The following is a 16,942-nucleotide window of genomic DNA, read 5'->3' as shown; positions in this document are numbered from 1 at the left end:
TATCAGCTATATAAAGACATATTAGATCCTTAAATTAATATTGTTATTAATTTCTTAAGATAAGTGATTCCATATATATTCCCTATTTATCGGATTCTAAAAAGTATAAGGTTTATTACTGCAATAACGAGCACAAGTATTCATAGAAAAGGATAAAACATTATAACTTTTTATGAAGCATATAAACTTAATATAGTTAGAAGGAGCAAGTAAAAATCTTTTTCAAAATTACCACAGTATGTAACCGAATGAAAGACTTTGATGCTTATGAAGAAAGTGGAATATTGGTGTGTATTTTTTATTTAAACTACCAATACCAGCCATATACAGTTTACATAATAGGTTTATATTCCTAAATTAATATTGTTAATGATGTTCAGAGATGTTATGTTCCTCTTCTTTTTTTGCTCAGCTATTAAAATTTCCCTTTAGTTGTAAAATTACATATTATATTAAATATTAAGCAGATTTAAACATGCACAGTAAAGTGATGAAATGAAGGAATCGTTTCACTAACAACCAATGCACCGCAGGTGCCGCCTGTTGGTCGTTTTGGTCAACCAATCACGTACTGCGGTATAATGTGCTAAACTGCAGATAATTTCGCGCAGTACAGGGTTTTACCAAGAATTTTGAATGGCTGAATCTATATTTAGCAACATCTGATGTGCTTATATTTTCTGACACATTTGTGTTTGATAAAATATGGAAAATCAGCATATTATGAGTATGCATTATCAAAAAACTATGTAAAGCCAATTACAGTCATAGCTGAATGATAGAAAAATACAATTAATCTACTAAAAATAGGACTGCAACTTTCATTTGTACTTTGGCTCAGTAGATTTTAAAATAGTTTGTTTAAAAAATTGCCATGTAATCTGCAACATAGTGGAACCAAAACATTGAAGACAAAACAAAATGAATAAAAATTCACATTGTTTAAAGTACAAGCACAAATAAGATAGGTAGCTCGTTTCAAGGCAGATGGTGCTACTACCTTACCTTGATGTAATACGTTTCCAGACAATGCTTGAAAAAAAAACAACAAATGAAAATTACATAACTTTTTTCTTAAATAAAATCTCACAGCTGTTAACAAGGATTAACATATTAAAATAACACTGCCCATCAAAAATGTTGGGAGTTCTGTCTTTGCAATTTCATATATTGTGGGTCTGTGGTGCACAAACACTGATTCTCATAGCCCTTGCAGCTCTGCCCTGAGCTCCCAGTAACTGTGGTTAATTGAAAAAAAAATTAGCTAAATGGAAGAAAGCAGGAATTGTTACAGGATTTTAAGCAGGTGTCACCTTACAAATACCCATAAAACCTATCCTCCAGTAAAACCAGTTTTCCCATCACTATTTTAGGCACTGCTGCTACTAGATATTTAAAAAATAGGCAATATAAAAGTGAAAGAATATCATCTAAAATGTACGTTAATTTAACAGTACAAATGATTGGTATTTGTGCCATGACTGGTAAAGGCCAATGGGAAATTTGGCCAGGATGCTGGGGAAACACCCCTATTCTTTTCGAGAAAAGCCCTGGGGCTTCTTAATCACCACAGAGAGCCAGGACCTCGGTTTTATCTCATCTGAAGGACAACACCGTTTTATGTTATAGTGTCCCTGTGACAATACTGGGGTATTAGTACCCACACAGACCGCAGGGTTAGCACCCCATACTGGCCCCACTAACAGCTCTTCAGGCAAAACCTTAGTTTTCCAATCCAGGTACTGGCCAGGCTCCCATCAGCTTAGCTTCAGTGGATTGTCAGTATGTGAAATATATGCGAAATCTAAAGCAACTGCTATAAATTCTCATGTACTTGCATGATTCCATTAGATCAGAATGTTTGTTGTGTACAATTTATTTGTTATTATTATTAAGTTTAGCCTGCAGTATCTATGTTTTTTCTCATTTCATCTAGCCTGATTGTCCAATTTTAAATAAGGAAAAACAGATGATACGATATGATATGTCAGTTGTAAGGCAAATAAATGTACAAATCACTGCACATATGTACATCTTTCTTTGTAATTGCAAATTATTTTATTATATATCTTCCTAATTTTTTTGCCTACTTCGCCAACTCTTTGGCAAGACACTGTCCTACATGGAACAGAAATGCATACATTTGCATTTGGCATTTACAGGATCTGCAGGACATTGAGCTCAAAAAGGAAAAGCAGCTTTCAATGTACTTTTGTCACTGCAAGTCAACAAGGGCATTGCACAGTGTGACAGGAACCACTGTCTGATGGAAAACTGAAAGGACCTCTGTCAACTAATTCCTATCCTTCCATTACTGCTCAGTCTTTTGTATGGCACTGTGTGATCAACGACCCCAATGTGCTTTTCAAGTGAGTGCCTTTATTGGTTCAGCCATTTGGAATTCCCTGAACAAATTTTCATGATTCATATTATATGTTTGTTTTACAGTACAAACCCAAACAAAATCCATATCTTGTTCTGTGCATGAAATTAAAAACTTTTATTTGTTTATTTGTTTTAATTTGTTTAGGAGGACAACTATTTCTTATGAGAAATGCACCATGTGACTTTTTTTAAGACATAATTAGAGTGCGATATGTAGTCGGGAAAATCAAAATAAACACCCTCTTACACTAACAATTATATTAAAAATGGCAAAAGAAAGTAAATCTCAAAATGAGTACAACACATTCCCCATAGATTTTCTGTACCAATAATTAATTATAAAAAAGAAAAAAACACTGTCTCTGTGGTTCATATACAATCATTATGGGTAAAGTCCAAGTTCCACAGTTTACAAAAATACATGGAGTGAATTATAGGCAGAACATATGACCACAATGCAGGTTTAATAAGTTTTACGTGAAATCACAAGCTCTATTTGTTAGAAGTGACATTGAAGGTGAAGGAATTAACTAAAAGTTCTTACTAAAAGTTTGTATTATATTTTGTTAACTATGTATCTTTTTACTTATATTTTACTAAATCTGTCTCAGGATATCTGGTCTCAAAAGATAACATAGCCACATGATGTCTTTATGCACAGCTGACATAATTCTCAGGGAAATGACTGAGTGACCTCTCCTGGAACAAATGGTCTATTCAGCAGAAGGAGCTGCTTGTCACGCAAGCCAGTAGTAAAGAATATATATGTACGGGTCAGCTTTTTAGAATGACCATATATAGCCATAAGGCAAACAGAGAGTCATGTGGGAGTGTATCTTGTATTGTTTGTTTCACTATGTAAAGGAGCACTGTAATCGTTGGTTTTTAAGTCTTGTTCCACAAGCAAGACTTCCATATGCATATGAAATAAAGATGACTTTCAACACACAAACGCTCAGCTGATGCCGTTTTTTCTGGCACAACAAAGGCAAAGTAAAGCCGTCATGTATCCCATCATAATAATATAAGCATATAATGAAAACTTATGTCCAATTAGTTTTATTTTTATTTCAATTGCCAATGATCCTATGTTACCTTCTTAAAATACAGACTCTATGATACCTTCTATAACAAAGATGTTTTATTCATAAGATCAAAATTAGAAAGAAAAAATCTGAACAGATTAAAAACATTGGTTTGATGCCAAGATTATCACAAAGCAAAAATATTTTTGGCTAAACTGTATTGCTGTAGAAGCTGAAATTCAAAACAAAAACAATTCCCCCACTGAAACTTTATAGCTGTTATGGTTGGGGGGGGGTTAACATTTGTGCTTCAAAGCAATGACAAGACAGGTTGGCAGAAGTAGAGAGCGAAAAACAGACAGAAAAGGAAGACAAAAGAAGAAGAGAGGTGTATCAAGCAAGGGGACCTTGTTCGCATCAATCTTGAAGACCAGATATTAGCTAAGTATCTGAACCTTGTTCAAGAGAACTTGCCATTCTGATATTGCAGGAAATTTCAAGCTAAAGATGTTCTCTCCAGGTTAGTGATGCATTTTTAGAAGAGGAAGATATCCACTCCATTCACTTAGGAGCATTCGAATTTATAAGAAGGGAGATGTTAGCTCTGCATCATATTCTTCTTTATTTAGGACACAGGCTCTCTTTCCATAAATCTGGATTCCCCAGAGTGAATGGGAATCTATCTCATTAACCTGGAGTGAACATCTTTATTTACCAAGGAGTTAATTAACGAGGATAAAAACACTAAACCTTTTGATCGTCTCCACCTACCTACCACCCAGTAAATCTCCCAGCCATAACACAGTTGAGACCATTTAAAAATAAAATTACATTGGTTGCAAATAACTGGCTCATTTATTCATTAGATGCTATATTTCTACAACCTCAGTAACAAATCACATACAAAAGCAAAGCATGTTCTATTGTCCACATTAATAGATTCTAATAATGTGTTCACATCCAAGCTGACAACATTTTTAATATACATATCAACTGTACTAAAACATCCATTATTTGTAAACAAAAATGATCAATTGTATACTAACATTTTCTTCTTTATCATACTAATGCTGGATATTAAGTGAACCTTCAAAAAGAAAGATGGCAAACATTTCTAGTTACCTGAATAATTATCAAGTACACTTTAGATGCCATGGCAACTATTTTGATTACTGTGGTGTGTAGAATTTAAACCTATTTAAATGTGTTCAAGGTGTAGTAAGCCTCTTCATTAAAAATGTCCCAAAGATAAGACATAACAGTGTTTATTTCACTGTTGATAAAGTGCCCTTTAAAGCTGAAGATTGATTTAACTTCACCTGGGAAAGACAAAAATTGGGGAGAAGAACTACTTTGCTGGAAACCTATTTGACAGTTTTTCTTTTTCACTAAAACTGCTACAATTTCACCTCACAAGACTGCAGTAGTGAAAATGGTCTGCTTTGATTTATTCTCACACTGCTAGTAAGTAAAAATAACAGATGTAAAAATTGCATAGCATATAGAAATAGACACTGAAAGCAATAAGAAAATGCATTTTTTCTTAGTTAGTAGGGTTGGGATCTTTAATAGCGTTATTGTTTTTCCAAGCATACTGGTAAATCATTTGTTTTTTGATCTAGAGTAGTAATACAGAGGAATTCATACAAGTTCCAAGTCCTTTTTTCTTGAAATAATTTTCTAAATTTTTTTTATAATATATAAATGTGGATTTCATGGAAACGTGCCCATGTTATTGTCAATAAAAAGCACCAATAACTAGGGCAAATATATATAAATATTATGCCCTTTACTGTAAATTAAAGTATTGACATTAGTTATTCAACGCAAGCATGTCTTAGGATTTTTTAAAAAAGGATCCCATTCCTAATTTGGTAACAAGCTTGAAGAAGAAAATACAATGCATGTTCAAATATTAAAAAGGAGTTGACTACCAAAAATCAGTTTGAAGGCAATACTTCACTATTGCTGTTAATTCTGCATTTTGACTTTACATCTGTACATATCCGTAGGAAGAGGCTCCAGTCTTCCCGGTTAGGGTCCACTACCTCTGGATGGGCAGATGCAGGCCATTGACAGATGGCAGGCGTGGATGGAGCTCGAGCTGGGTCAGCAGTGTGAAGTGGTCTGAGGGGATGTGGGGGTGAGGACAGCCCGTGATGATGTTGTCTATGAGCCACTGAGGGTCCAGAGGTCCCAACAGTCCAAGCACACTCATGTGTGTGCTGGAGTAGAAAATGTAGTCAATCACACCCTAAGAATACATATGGAAAGACAGTGTTAAGGTAACTTCAGGAATATACATGAACTATGGTACTACAGTTGGTTAAACCATTATGATGCCTGAAATCTAATGAAAATATGATTTTCTTAAAAATCTAAATCTTTTGGGTGATTGCTCAACCTAAGGTGATGTTATTAGTGGAGGTGTACCAGGAATATAGGAGGAACAATCACTGTAGAAGCTGTAAAAGAATTTCAAGAAGATGTACTGTAGATAGAAGACTGGGCAAACACCTGGAAGATTATGTTTAAAGAAAGAAAAATGGAAATTAACCTGAAGAGGCCAAGTATTAAAAAGACCTACAGAAGATGTTTAAATGGATAATCATATATAGTTTCTAAACGGTCTCTCAGCAGAGAATACTTTGAAGGAAATGGTAATGATAAATTCAATTGTATTTTTTTATCACCTTAGTTATGTGGTGGTTTTTACTGGAATTTTTATGTCAATATGCATTTCCAGCTCCATTTAAATTCTACCTAGATTAATTTTGCTCATACCAATAAAAAAACTTCATGTAATGAAAAAAATTGTCCCTTATTTACATTCACTCATATTACGGTACTGCACCAAACTGACTGTCCCCATTCAGATTGCTTCAGTATTGACTTGTTTATAGTGAAATATATATTAAATGCTAAACTATAAAATGAATAGATTATCAAGACATGGAATGTTGAAATGAACAATTTCAAACAGTAATGAAAAAAATTGAAATGTTATAATCTAGCCAGCAAGAAAGTAAATAAAATATTGAGCTCGCGAGATGAGAACACAAAGGCTCTTGTGTTGGCCTCAATAAGTGAGGAATTAATGACACACATGGTTGGGCACCATGCTTGGGAATAAGGCTAGAAAAGTGAAGTGTGTTGATGATGATCTTAATGACTGAAGCAAGTTATCAAAAAAAATATTTTGTTCTACAACCAGACGAGTATATGGCACTACTGAACTTCTTAGTGTCGATAATATTTATTGTCAGTAATAATATCAGTAGTAGTAGCACACTTCTTATGGGTGGTTGACCAGGAGTGTACCAGGAGCCAGACTGGTCAGGGCACATGCCAGAGACCAGCCCAAACGTAGAGTGCAGGGCAGACTGTAGGAAGACCGGTCCAAAAAGTACAGTAAGTGGGTGCCTGCTTCTATTGGACTGGAGTAACTACAAAAGTTGCAGCAGTGTTTGGCTGTGCCATTTTTACGCCATTTTTTTTCCCACGCAAAAATATTCTTATGTCCATATCTTTGCAAGGGAAACACAGAAACCTTCAAACCTAACGCATTTTAAAGACCTCTACTTGTGAAAATTTTCACAGCCTCTACATAAAACTATCAGTGAGCTAATTCTCTTTTTGTAAACCTCTGGTTTTTCATCGATGCATAATTACACACTAACTGGAACCCTGTAAGCATGGGAATAAAGATTTGTTTGATTTCTGAAACCCTTTCTGTCCTGTTTTCATTCAGGTAAAGGTCAACTATAAACACAATGCTACTGACAGCAGGAAAAGTCCTATTCTTTACTCAGCAGCTCATTAAAAACAGCACCCATTATGTTCAAACCAATTTTTTGCACAGAAGACTGACACAGCTTTGCGTTGTGAATCTCTTTTTCTAATTCACTGGAAAAGTCTTCCTAATGACTCAATAGCTATTTGAGCATAACATTCACAATGCTGCAACCAAGTGTTTTACACACCAGAAAGCCCCCCTCACCATATACAACCTCGCTTTGGGTTGTGAAACTTTTCCTTATTTTTTATGTTTTTTTCAATATGGCACCATTAGAGAGGCATTACACGGGGATAGGGGGGTGCTATTCATGAGTCAATAGCTTTTCAAGCACAACATTCAAAATGCTGCAACCAAGTGTTTTCCACTTTAGACAGGCCCTCTGACCTTTCACAACCTTGTGTTGGTTTGTGAATCTTTTCTGATCCTTTTCTTCAAGATCCTTAAATTAATATCTTTATTAATTTCTTTAGATAATCGATTCCATATTATATTCTCTATTTAGCGGATTCTAAAAATTATTTCTGTATTTCTGCGAATGCGCTCGTTATCGGAGTAAACAAAAGCATACTTTTAGAATTTGATTAATAGGGAATATAATATGGAATCGCGTATCTGAAGAAAGTATCTAAATTATCTAAAGAGAGTATCTATCTTGCCAGCGCGGCGATGTCACTGCCTTTTCCTCTGCCTATCTTACCTCTTTTTTGGCTGATCTCTGGCTGATCTAAAGAAATTAATAAATATATAATTCTATTTATATACTGTTTCTAAAATAATACTGCAGGCAGTGAAAACATTTGTCAGTCTGTCAGTGGGGGGAAGGGGGACTGTCTTTCATTGGAAGGTTTGCCTATTCTACTCTGAGAATGAAGAGGGTGAGGAAAAGTGCCCGTAGTCATTTTTTTCACTGACAAAGCTGTGTAGTCTTAACAAAAACTACAGTATGCTTAAGGGCTGGTAAATCGGTTTAATTCCAAACACTTTATCCAGTGGGGCAATTTAACAGACACCTCAAGCCTTTGAAAGGCTTCTTTGAAAAACTAAAATAGCAAATATTATGGACACTATATTAACATTTTTAGAATTTGATTAATACGGAATATAATATGGAATCACGTATCTAAAGAAATTAATAACAATATAATTATATTCATATACTGTAGCTAAACTAAAAATTAGACACAAGAAGAGGACAATGTTGTGAGGCTCTGATGGACTTTCTCTGTAAACTGAAGAGTTAAAAGAGGAGACACTTGTAAAAAGGAACATTCCAATGTTAATGCGACATGGAAGATATTATTAATAATGTAGTGCTTTCGGGCTCACGTGGGTTTGCGCCCTACACTTTGTGGGACCGCTGTGTACATACGTTCACAATGCGAGAAATACTGCTCAATACGAGTTCGTGCGAACAACACGCATAGGAGATATTTAGAGATATATATTGTAGTATTTTCAGGTTCAGCGAGGACAGTGATTCAGACACTACTCTTCTTGTGTCTAAATTTTAGTTTAGCAGGATTTGCGCGATAAGCACATTGTTTAATGGGGATGACATTACCCTATGTAAATAGATGATGTCTATTATCACTGTACAACACTACTTTCAGGCTGTGCCGAAAAATAAAGCGCTGTTTTTCATTCAATGAGTGTGTGAGTCACTGTGTCTGTCCTTGACGAACCAAAAAATGCCACAATATTATGAACGCCCTTAGGCTGAGCAAACAACTTTTTTAATTTTAAAAAAGAAATCAATAATGAGATATAATAATGTGTTCCTGCTTAACTTACATTGCATGATTTTAAAAGCTATAAAAACAGGTTTGAGAGTTAATAACCATTTTCTGTGCCTGAAAAAATGGGAGATCTTTCTTTCTCGTGATCAGCCTAGAATCTTTGTGTACGCTGTAAGTTTAACTTTTTTCTCTTTTCTCACCCGCTACGATTTGGGCACAGAAGGGTTAAAAAGAAATCAGACAGGCAGAGGGAAGGGGGAGGGGTGAAACTGTTACCTGTCCTGGATAAAGTGGTTAAAAAATAGGTGGATTTACACCTGTGAAAAGCTTTCCAATTTAAATGCGATACAGAAGACATTTTTCATAATAAATCATCTTGTATGGTCTGTAAACTGAATATTTATAGAGGAGACACATTGAGTATTGCCTCTTTTTACACTTGAAAGAACATTCCAATGTTAATGCGACACTGAAGATATTATTAATAACCTTTTAAATCTGAAGCTGTTAACTCTACTTCAGACCTGCACACCTCCACACCTGCATGTCAAGATCATGGTTCATCATGCGTCAATGAGTCAAATTAAAAATAAAACTTGTTTACCAAGAAAGTGGAATACAGTAATCAGCCGGGGACTCAAACCCAGGCCTTCAGCATCACAGCTAGCTGTGTCAGCCAGCTGAGCCAAAGGGAGATATCTCCTTTGCCTGATGGCTGAGGTCCCTGCTAGCAATTCATAGGAAAAGGCGGTGATGTCACCACACTAGCGAGCAGGCACACCCTGTAATGTTGGCCATGTGTGTTAAATATATTTAGATCTTTAAATTAATATCGTTATTGATTTCTTTAGCCTCAGAACATTGTTCAATAATACTCATCTTGTGTCTAATTTTTAGTTAAGCAGGATTTGAGCTACAGACCATAAAAAAACAGGATTCATTTTTTTCACATATTAAACTTAATATGGTCAGAAGGAGCACGTAAAAATGTTTCCGAAATAACCACGTAAGACTTTGATGCCTAAAATGTTTAGGAAGAAAGTGGAATACTGATGTGTATTTTTTCTTTAAACCACCAATACCGGGCATATACAGTTTGTAACATAGGGATTTCTATATTTATGTCTTTATTTAGCGGTTACATTAGTGACAAAGGCTAAAATTTTAGCTTCGGTAATGCGTACGCCATATGGCTGACATTACATACATGTTTGTAATGACAATATAGTAAAGGAACAAGTAATAGGCTTATTCCATGCTGAAAAGAGAAGAAAGAAAACACAACGTTTCAGCCGTGGAGGCCGAAACGTTCTGTTCCCTTTCTTCTCTTTTCAGCATGGAATAAGCCTATTACTTGTTCCTTTGCAGCCTACGCATGCTGACGCAACTACCCACCTGAACTATGACAATATAGTGTCGATAATACTTATTGTCAGTAATAATATCAGTAGCAGTTTGAAATTATTTGTTGTTATTAATAAATGAATTAGCTTCAAACATGTTGTGATATTTAGAAATATAAAAATGTCAATATAGTATCCATAATATTTCCTATTTTAGTTTTTCAAAGAAATGTTTATTTGTTAAAAGAAAACTCATGGTGACAGCAGGGCTTGACCCACAGACCTCAGGCTTATAATGCACATGCTTAAAGCCATCACGCCGCAGATGCAGTCACATTGAAAGCAGTGAAACAGAAGTACATATATCCATAGAGTCTTATACTACTGTTTGAGCAACAGTATATGAATATAATTATATTGTTATTAATTTCTTTAGATACACGATTCCATATTATATTCCCTATTAATCAAATTCTAAAATTATGCTTTTGTTTATTCTGATAACAAGTGTATTCGCAGAAAAGGTTAAAACATTATCACTTTTCACAAAGTATATAAACTTAATATGGTCAGAAGGAGCACATAAAAATGTTTCCAAAATAACCACATGTAAGATTTTGATGCTTAAAATGTTTAGGGAGAAAGTGGAATACTGGTGTGTATTTTTAAACTACCAATACCAGCCATATACATGTTTACATTTTTATGTTCCTAAATTAATATCATTTATGATAATCAGACGCATTATGCTCCTCTACTTTTTATGCTTAGCTACTAAAATTTCCCTTTACTTGTAAAATTCCATATAAATATTCAATACTAAGCAGGCAAATTTTACAAAGGCACTGGATGAACTTCACTCAACAGACACGAGAATACACATCCTGAGGGGCCATTCATCATAGCGGGTGATTTCAACGGTGTGAACTTGAAGAAAACAATGCCTAATCTACATCAACACAATGACTGCCCGACGCGCAGAATAAACACGTTGGACAATGTTTACACTACCTTCCAGGATGGTTACAAAGCCCTCCCCCGACCTCCTTTCGGCAAATCTGATCATGCCTCCATTCTGCTACTTTCTATTTACAAGCAGAAGCTTAAACAGGAGAGGCCAGCGTTAAGAACCATTCAACGTTGGTCGGATGAATCGGATTTTATACTAAATCACTGTTTTGCTACCACTGACTGTCAGATCTTCCGCGAAGCTGCCGAAAATGCATTGCAGTAAATGCATTGAAGACGTGGTTCCCAGGATTACTGTTCGCACATATCCCAATCAGAAACCATGGGTAAATGGCGAGATACGTGCCAAACTGAAAGATAGGACAGCTGCTTTTAATTCTGGCGATATGGATAAATACAAAAAATCCAGATACGACCTCAGGAAAGCTATCAAAATAGCTAAATACAACTACAGAGTAAAATTAGAGTCATATTATCACGGCTGCAACACACGGACCATGTGGAGTGGTATACGCACCATTACAGACTACAAAGTGCAACCCAGCTATGTCTCACAACAGTCTGCCTCTCTTCCCGATGAGCTAAATTCATTCTATGCTCAGTTTGAGGTCAGTAACACAGATCCAGTCAGGAAGATTCCAAAAATCCAAGATGGAAACCCACTGATCATATCCAGAGCAGATGTGTGTGAAGTCTTTAAAAAGACCAATCCACACAAGGCTCCTGACCCTGATGCCATCCCTGGCCGCGTTCTGAAGGCATGTGCAGACCAGCTGGCAGATGTCTTCTCGGACATATTCAATCTCTCCCTAGCTCAGTCTATAGTTCCTTCCTGCTTTAAGAAAACCACCATTGTCCCCGTTCCTAAGAAACCCAGAGTCAGCTGCCTAAATGACTACCGCCCTGTTGCACTCACATTAGTTATCATGAAGTGCTTCGAGTGGCTAGTCAAAGCATATATCATCTCTTCACTGCCTGACACCCTAGACCCACTGCAATTTGCTTATCGCCAGAACAGGTCAACAGAAGATGCTATTGCCACTGCCCTCCATACTGCCCTCTCACACCTGGATAAGAAAGGAACATACGTGAGAATGCTGTTTATTGATTACAGCTCAGCATTCAATACCATAGTGCCCTCAAAGCTTGTCATCAAGCTCCAGGACCTGGGACTGAACACCTCCTTCTGTAACTGGATCCTGGACTTCTTGACAGAACGTCCACAGGTGGTGAGGGTGGGCACCAACATATCCTCTACCCTTACTCTAAACGCTGGAGCCCCCCAAGGCTGTGTGCTTAGCCCTGTCCTCTACTCCTTATTTACTCATGATTGTGTCGCCAGGCATAACTCAAATTCCATCATTAAGTTTGCGGACAATACAACAGTCATCGGGCTGATCACAGATGGTGAAGAGTCTGCGTACAGGGAGGAGGTTGAAACCCTGGCAGCATGGTGCCAGGAGAACAACCTCTCTCTGAACATCAGTAAAACTAAGGAGATGATTGTGGACTATAGAAAACACCAGGGAGGAGATCACACACCTATCTACATCAGTGGGACTGCAGTGGAGAGTGTCAGCAGTTTTAAGTTCCTGGGCGTTAACATCTCAGAGGACTTAACCTGGACCCACCACACCGACACCATGGTCAAAACAGCACGGCAGCACCTATTTTTTCTCCGTAGGCTAAAAAGGTTTGGCATGCCATCACATATCCAGGCCAACTTCTACAGGTGCACTATTGAGAGCATCCTAACTGATTGCATCACTGCCTGGTATGGGAACTGCTCCGCCCAGGATTGCAAAGTACTGCAGAGGGTGGTGAAGTCAGCGCAGCTCATTACCGGCTGTGAGCTACCAAACATCCAGGATATCTACTCAGCTAGATGTCTGAAGAAGGCCAGGTCCATTCTCAAGGACCCCAGTCATCCCAGTCACAAACTGTCTTCCCTCCTACCGACTGGTAAATGGTACTAAAGCATTCGGTCCAAGTCCAACAGACTACGGAACAGCTTCTACCTCCAGGCAATAAGACTGCTAAATAGCCAATGTACAGCTCCTTTAGCATTAAATCCCCTGTAATGGCTACATGGACACACAGTTTTCACTGTATTCAGCATAACCGCACTACTTGTATATACTGCATACACCATGGACACATAGCAGCTCTACTCATATTGAGTTTTATTCCGTTTTTATTACATCTATTATTATGTTACCTTATTTTCATAACCTCAAGTTTGTGATTTTTGTATTTTTGTGATTCTTGTGATTTCTGTGATTCTTGTGATTTTTGTGAGCTCGCAGAAAAGACATTTCATTGCCAGCAACTACTGCTGCACGCTGTATTGTTGTGCATTTGATAAATAAACTTTGATTGTATTTGATCAAAACGTGCACAGTAAAGAGATTAAATCTTTTCACTAAAGACCAATGCACCACGAGTGCCCCTGTCAGTCATTTTGGCTAGCCAATCACATACCACGGTACGCCGCAGTGACTTGTGGGTACTTGCATGCGGTACGGGTTTGTACCGTGCAGTTTAAATGGCAGCATCTGTACATTTAAAGCAGATATTCCAAATTCAATACACTGGGAACTAAACATGCCTGCCAACAGTAGGCAATACTTTAAAAATAGTAAATTTTGGGGCGTGGCTATGCACTAAGAGGAGAAGGACGTGTATCTGTCGAGCTCCTCGCCGAATTTAGCAAAATAGGCATAAAAATACAGTCTTTTAACACAAAATACCAACATAACACTCTTACAGTGTAATAATGTCACTTGCCGACTATTTCGGACAAACCCCTCTCGCCCAAAACCAAACAAAAGCCTCAAGAAAGACACAAAAGACAACAGAAAGAAGGCGAGCAAGATGGCGAATTCATTGGGGGAGACGGTACAGTTGAGACCAACCTAATCATAGAAAAAGTAACATCAAACATCGCCGAAATATTAGATTCAAAACTCGCAACGATTTGAGAACCTGTTGCTGCTATATCCATTAAATTGGACATAGTGATTAAAAGAATAGATGAAGTGGAACAGCAAGTTTCGGGCCTGGAAGACAGCAGTGTAACGGCGGGCAACAGGATACGGGTGCTTGAGACAATCTGCGCAAGCCATTGGATCGTCTTGAAGACTTCGAAAATAGAAGCCGGCGGAAAAATGTGAGAATCCTCGGCCTAAAAGAAAACATAGAAGGAAACAACCCAGTTGGGTTTTTTGAGAGATGGATCCCTGAAACACTTGGCACGGAAATGGAGACTAAATCCATTTAATCTGCTGGATGATGAATTCAGAAAGTTCCTTAATGAACAAACAAAGCTATATTGTGCAATGTGCAATGACATTGAAGAAACCGATCCTAGGGCAGTATGGGAGGCTTATAAAGCTTACATGAGAGTTATGATAATTTCTTATACCAGTAAAAAGAAAAAGGAACAAATCTCTTTGCAATTAGCACTTGAGAAAAAAATTTCAAAATTGGAAGAAGAGTTTTACACTGCTAAATCTGAGAAAATTCTAATTGAAATTAAAGAAGCTAGGTCTCAACCTAATAACCTAGTGACAAAAAAGCTGAAAGAGATGGTCTATATGCAAGACAGCGTCTATTTGAAAAGGGCAACAAACGAAACCACCTCCTTGCAAGATTGGCAAGGATGGCACCATCCAAAAATTTTATTTCTGCCATTAAAGATGAGAATGTCCAGCGAACACTGGAAAATAAGAAAATAAATGGCATCTTTAAGAATTTTGTTGAGAAGCTGTATAGCTCAGAAACAGATAAAAAACTGCTTCAGGAGAGCACTTTTTTAAAAGGCATAGACATTTCTCAAGTCAGTGATACACAGAAGGAACTTCTAAATAAACCTATGTCCAGTAAAGAGATTAAAACAGCTATCATATCACTACAGTCAGGAAAGACACCAGGACCGGATGGCTACCTTGTAGAATTTTTTTAAATAATGAAGGATCAGATCTGTGACATTTATCTCAAGGCCATCAATAAATCTATTAAAGAATCTTCCCTACCAGAATCTATGAATATTGCCAACATAACAGTTATTCACAAAAAAGGAAAAGATCCTGAACTATGTAGCTCATATAGACCCATAAGTTTACTAAATGTTGATATAAAAGTGATAGCTAAAATATTGGCAACACGCTTAGAGAGAATAATGACTAGCATTATTGACCCAGACCAGACAGGGTTTATTAAAGGAAGAAACTCATTTAATAATACAAGGAGATTGTTTAACATAATGCACCATCTTGACCAGCTACAGGTTTCAAGGCTCCTTGTGTCGATGGATGCGGAGAAAGCCTTTGATAGAGTGGAGTGGGAATATATGTTTGATGTTATGAGGAGATTTAATCTAGGTGAAGACTTTATCAAATGGACTAAGTTATTATAAAGTGCACCTAAAGCCACAATACAAACTAACAGTTTCATCTCCCCCCCATTCAGGCTGCACAGGGACACACGGCAAGGGTGCCCCTTGTCACCCTTGCTATTCACTATAGCAATTGAGCCATTGGCTATATATAAGATGTAATCCAAACATCAAGGGGGTCCAACTGGGGGGAAGACATCACAAAATTATGCTGTATGCTGATGATGTTATAATGACAGTAACAGACCCTGTTCACTCCCTGCCTGAAATTATTACTGGTATAAAAATGTTCTCAACCATATCAGGCTATAAGGTAAATTTCAGTAAATCTGAGATTATGCCTTTAGGAAACATGGGAAAAGGAAAACCCGCCTATATTAAACCATTTCACTGGAATCCTAAGGGTATCACATACCTTGGGATTCAGGGGACCCCAAAATCTCACATCTGTATTCTGTAAATATAAGACCTCTATTGATACACTTAATGGACAACATGAACTGGTGGACAAATTTACCAATATCTTTCCTGGGCAGAATTAACCTGGCAAAGATGATAATATTACCTAAACTTCTCTATCCTTTATCTATGATATTCACTCCCATGACTAAAGCTGACATAAAGGATCTGAATAAAGCAATATCAACATTTGTATGGAAAGGAAAAAAAACAAAAATCAAATATAAGACTTTGCAGTTACCCAGGGATTACGGTGGATGTGCATTGCCAAATCTGAAATACTATACCTGGGCAATACAAGCAAGAATCCTCCAGCAGTGGATTCATGCACCACCAGACTCCACCTGGGTGGATATGGAGGCTGAACACGGTAAACCAGCCTCTCTTGTAAACCTCTTAGGCAGGAAAATGACTCGTGTAGCCTCACTAGCTAAAAAGAACCCTTTAATAATAAATGTACTGAGAACATGGAGCAAGATAACTAAATTCTTTAGTTATTATCCCTCTCTTTATATGCTATCTTCACTTGTGGGTAACCCGGACCTACCTCCTGAAAAGACAGGCTCCCACTTTACTAATTGGCAAACAGCAGGTATACATAGAATTTTTTACTTATTTGAAGGGGGGTATTTAAATCATTTGAGTGTCTTCAATGATGAACTGGAGCTATGTCCAGGGTGTATTCTGCCTTGCGTCCGTTGCTTACTGGGATAGGCTCCAAATCCTCTGTACTGGATAAAGAGATTAGAAAATGGATGGAAGTAAAGGCACTGTGTGGATGGAACTATACACAGTGTTAGAAACCCACTGTGAGATGGCAGCATCTCACT

The 16,942-nt window shown here is 37.1% G+C and overlaps 1 protein-coding gene across 3 annotated transcripts in view; it reads right to left on the bottom strand.

Annotated features, from left to right (window-relative positions):
- Positions 1–2,479: 2,479 nt before the first annotated feature.
- Positions 2,480–16,942, bottom strand: part of cnot6l (CCR4-NOT transcription complex subunit 6 like) — a 96,301-nt gene continuing 81,838 nt past the window's right edge. For all 3 annotated transcript variants that reach the window (XM_088910252.1, XM_088910254.1, XM_088910253.1), the window contains one exon: positions 2,480–5,664. In XM_088910252.1, the coding sequence (XP_088766378.1) occupies positions 5,455–5,664 (210 nt within the window). In that variant the 3' untranslated portion in view covers positions 2,480–5,454. The remainder of the gene's footprint in view (positions 5,665–16,942) is intronic.

This window comes from Atractosteus spatula, chromosome 3 (genome assembly GCF_055471065.1).
Source record: "Atractosteus spatula isolate fAtrSpa1 chromosome 3, fAtrSpa1.hap1, whole genome shotgun sequence".
NCBI classification, from domain to species: Eukaryota; Metazoa; Chordata; class Actinopteri; order Semionotiformes; family Lepisosteidae; genus Atractosteus; species Atractosteus spatula.
This window is presented reverse-complemented; position numbering and strand designations above follow the sequence as displayed.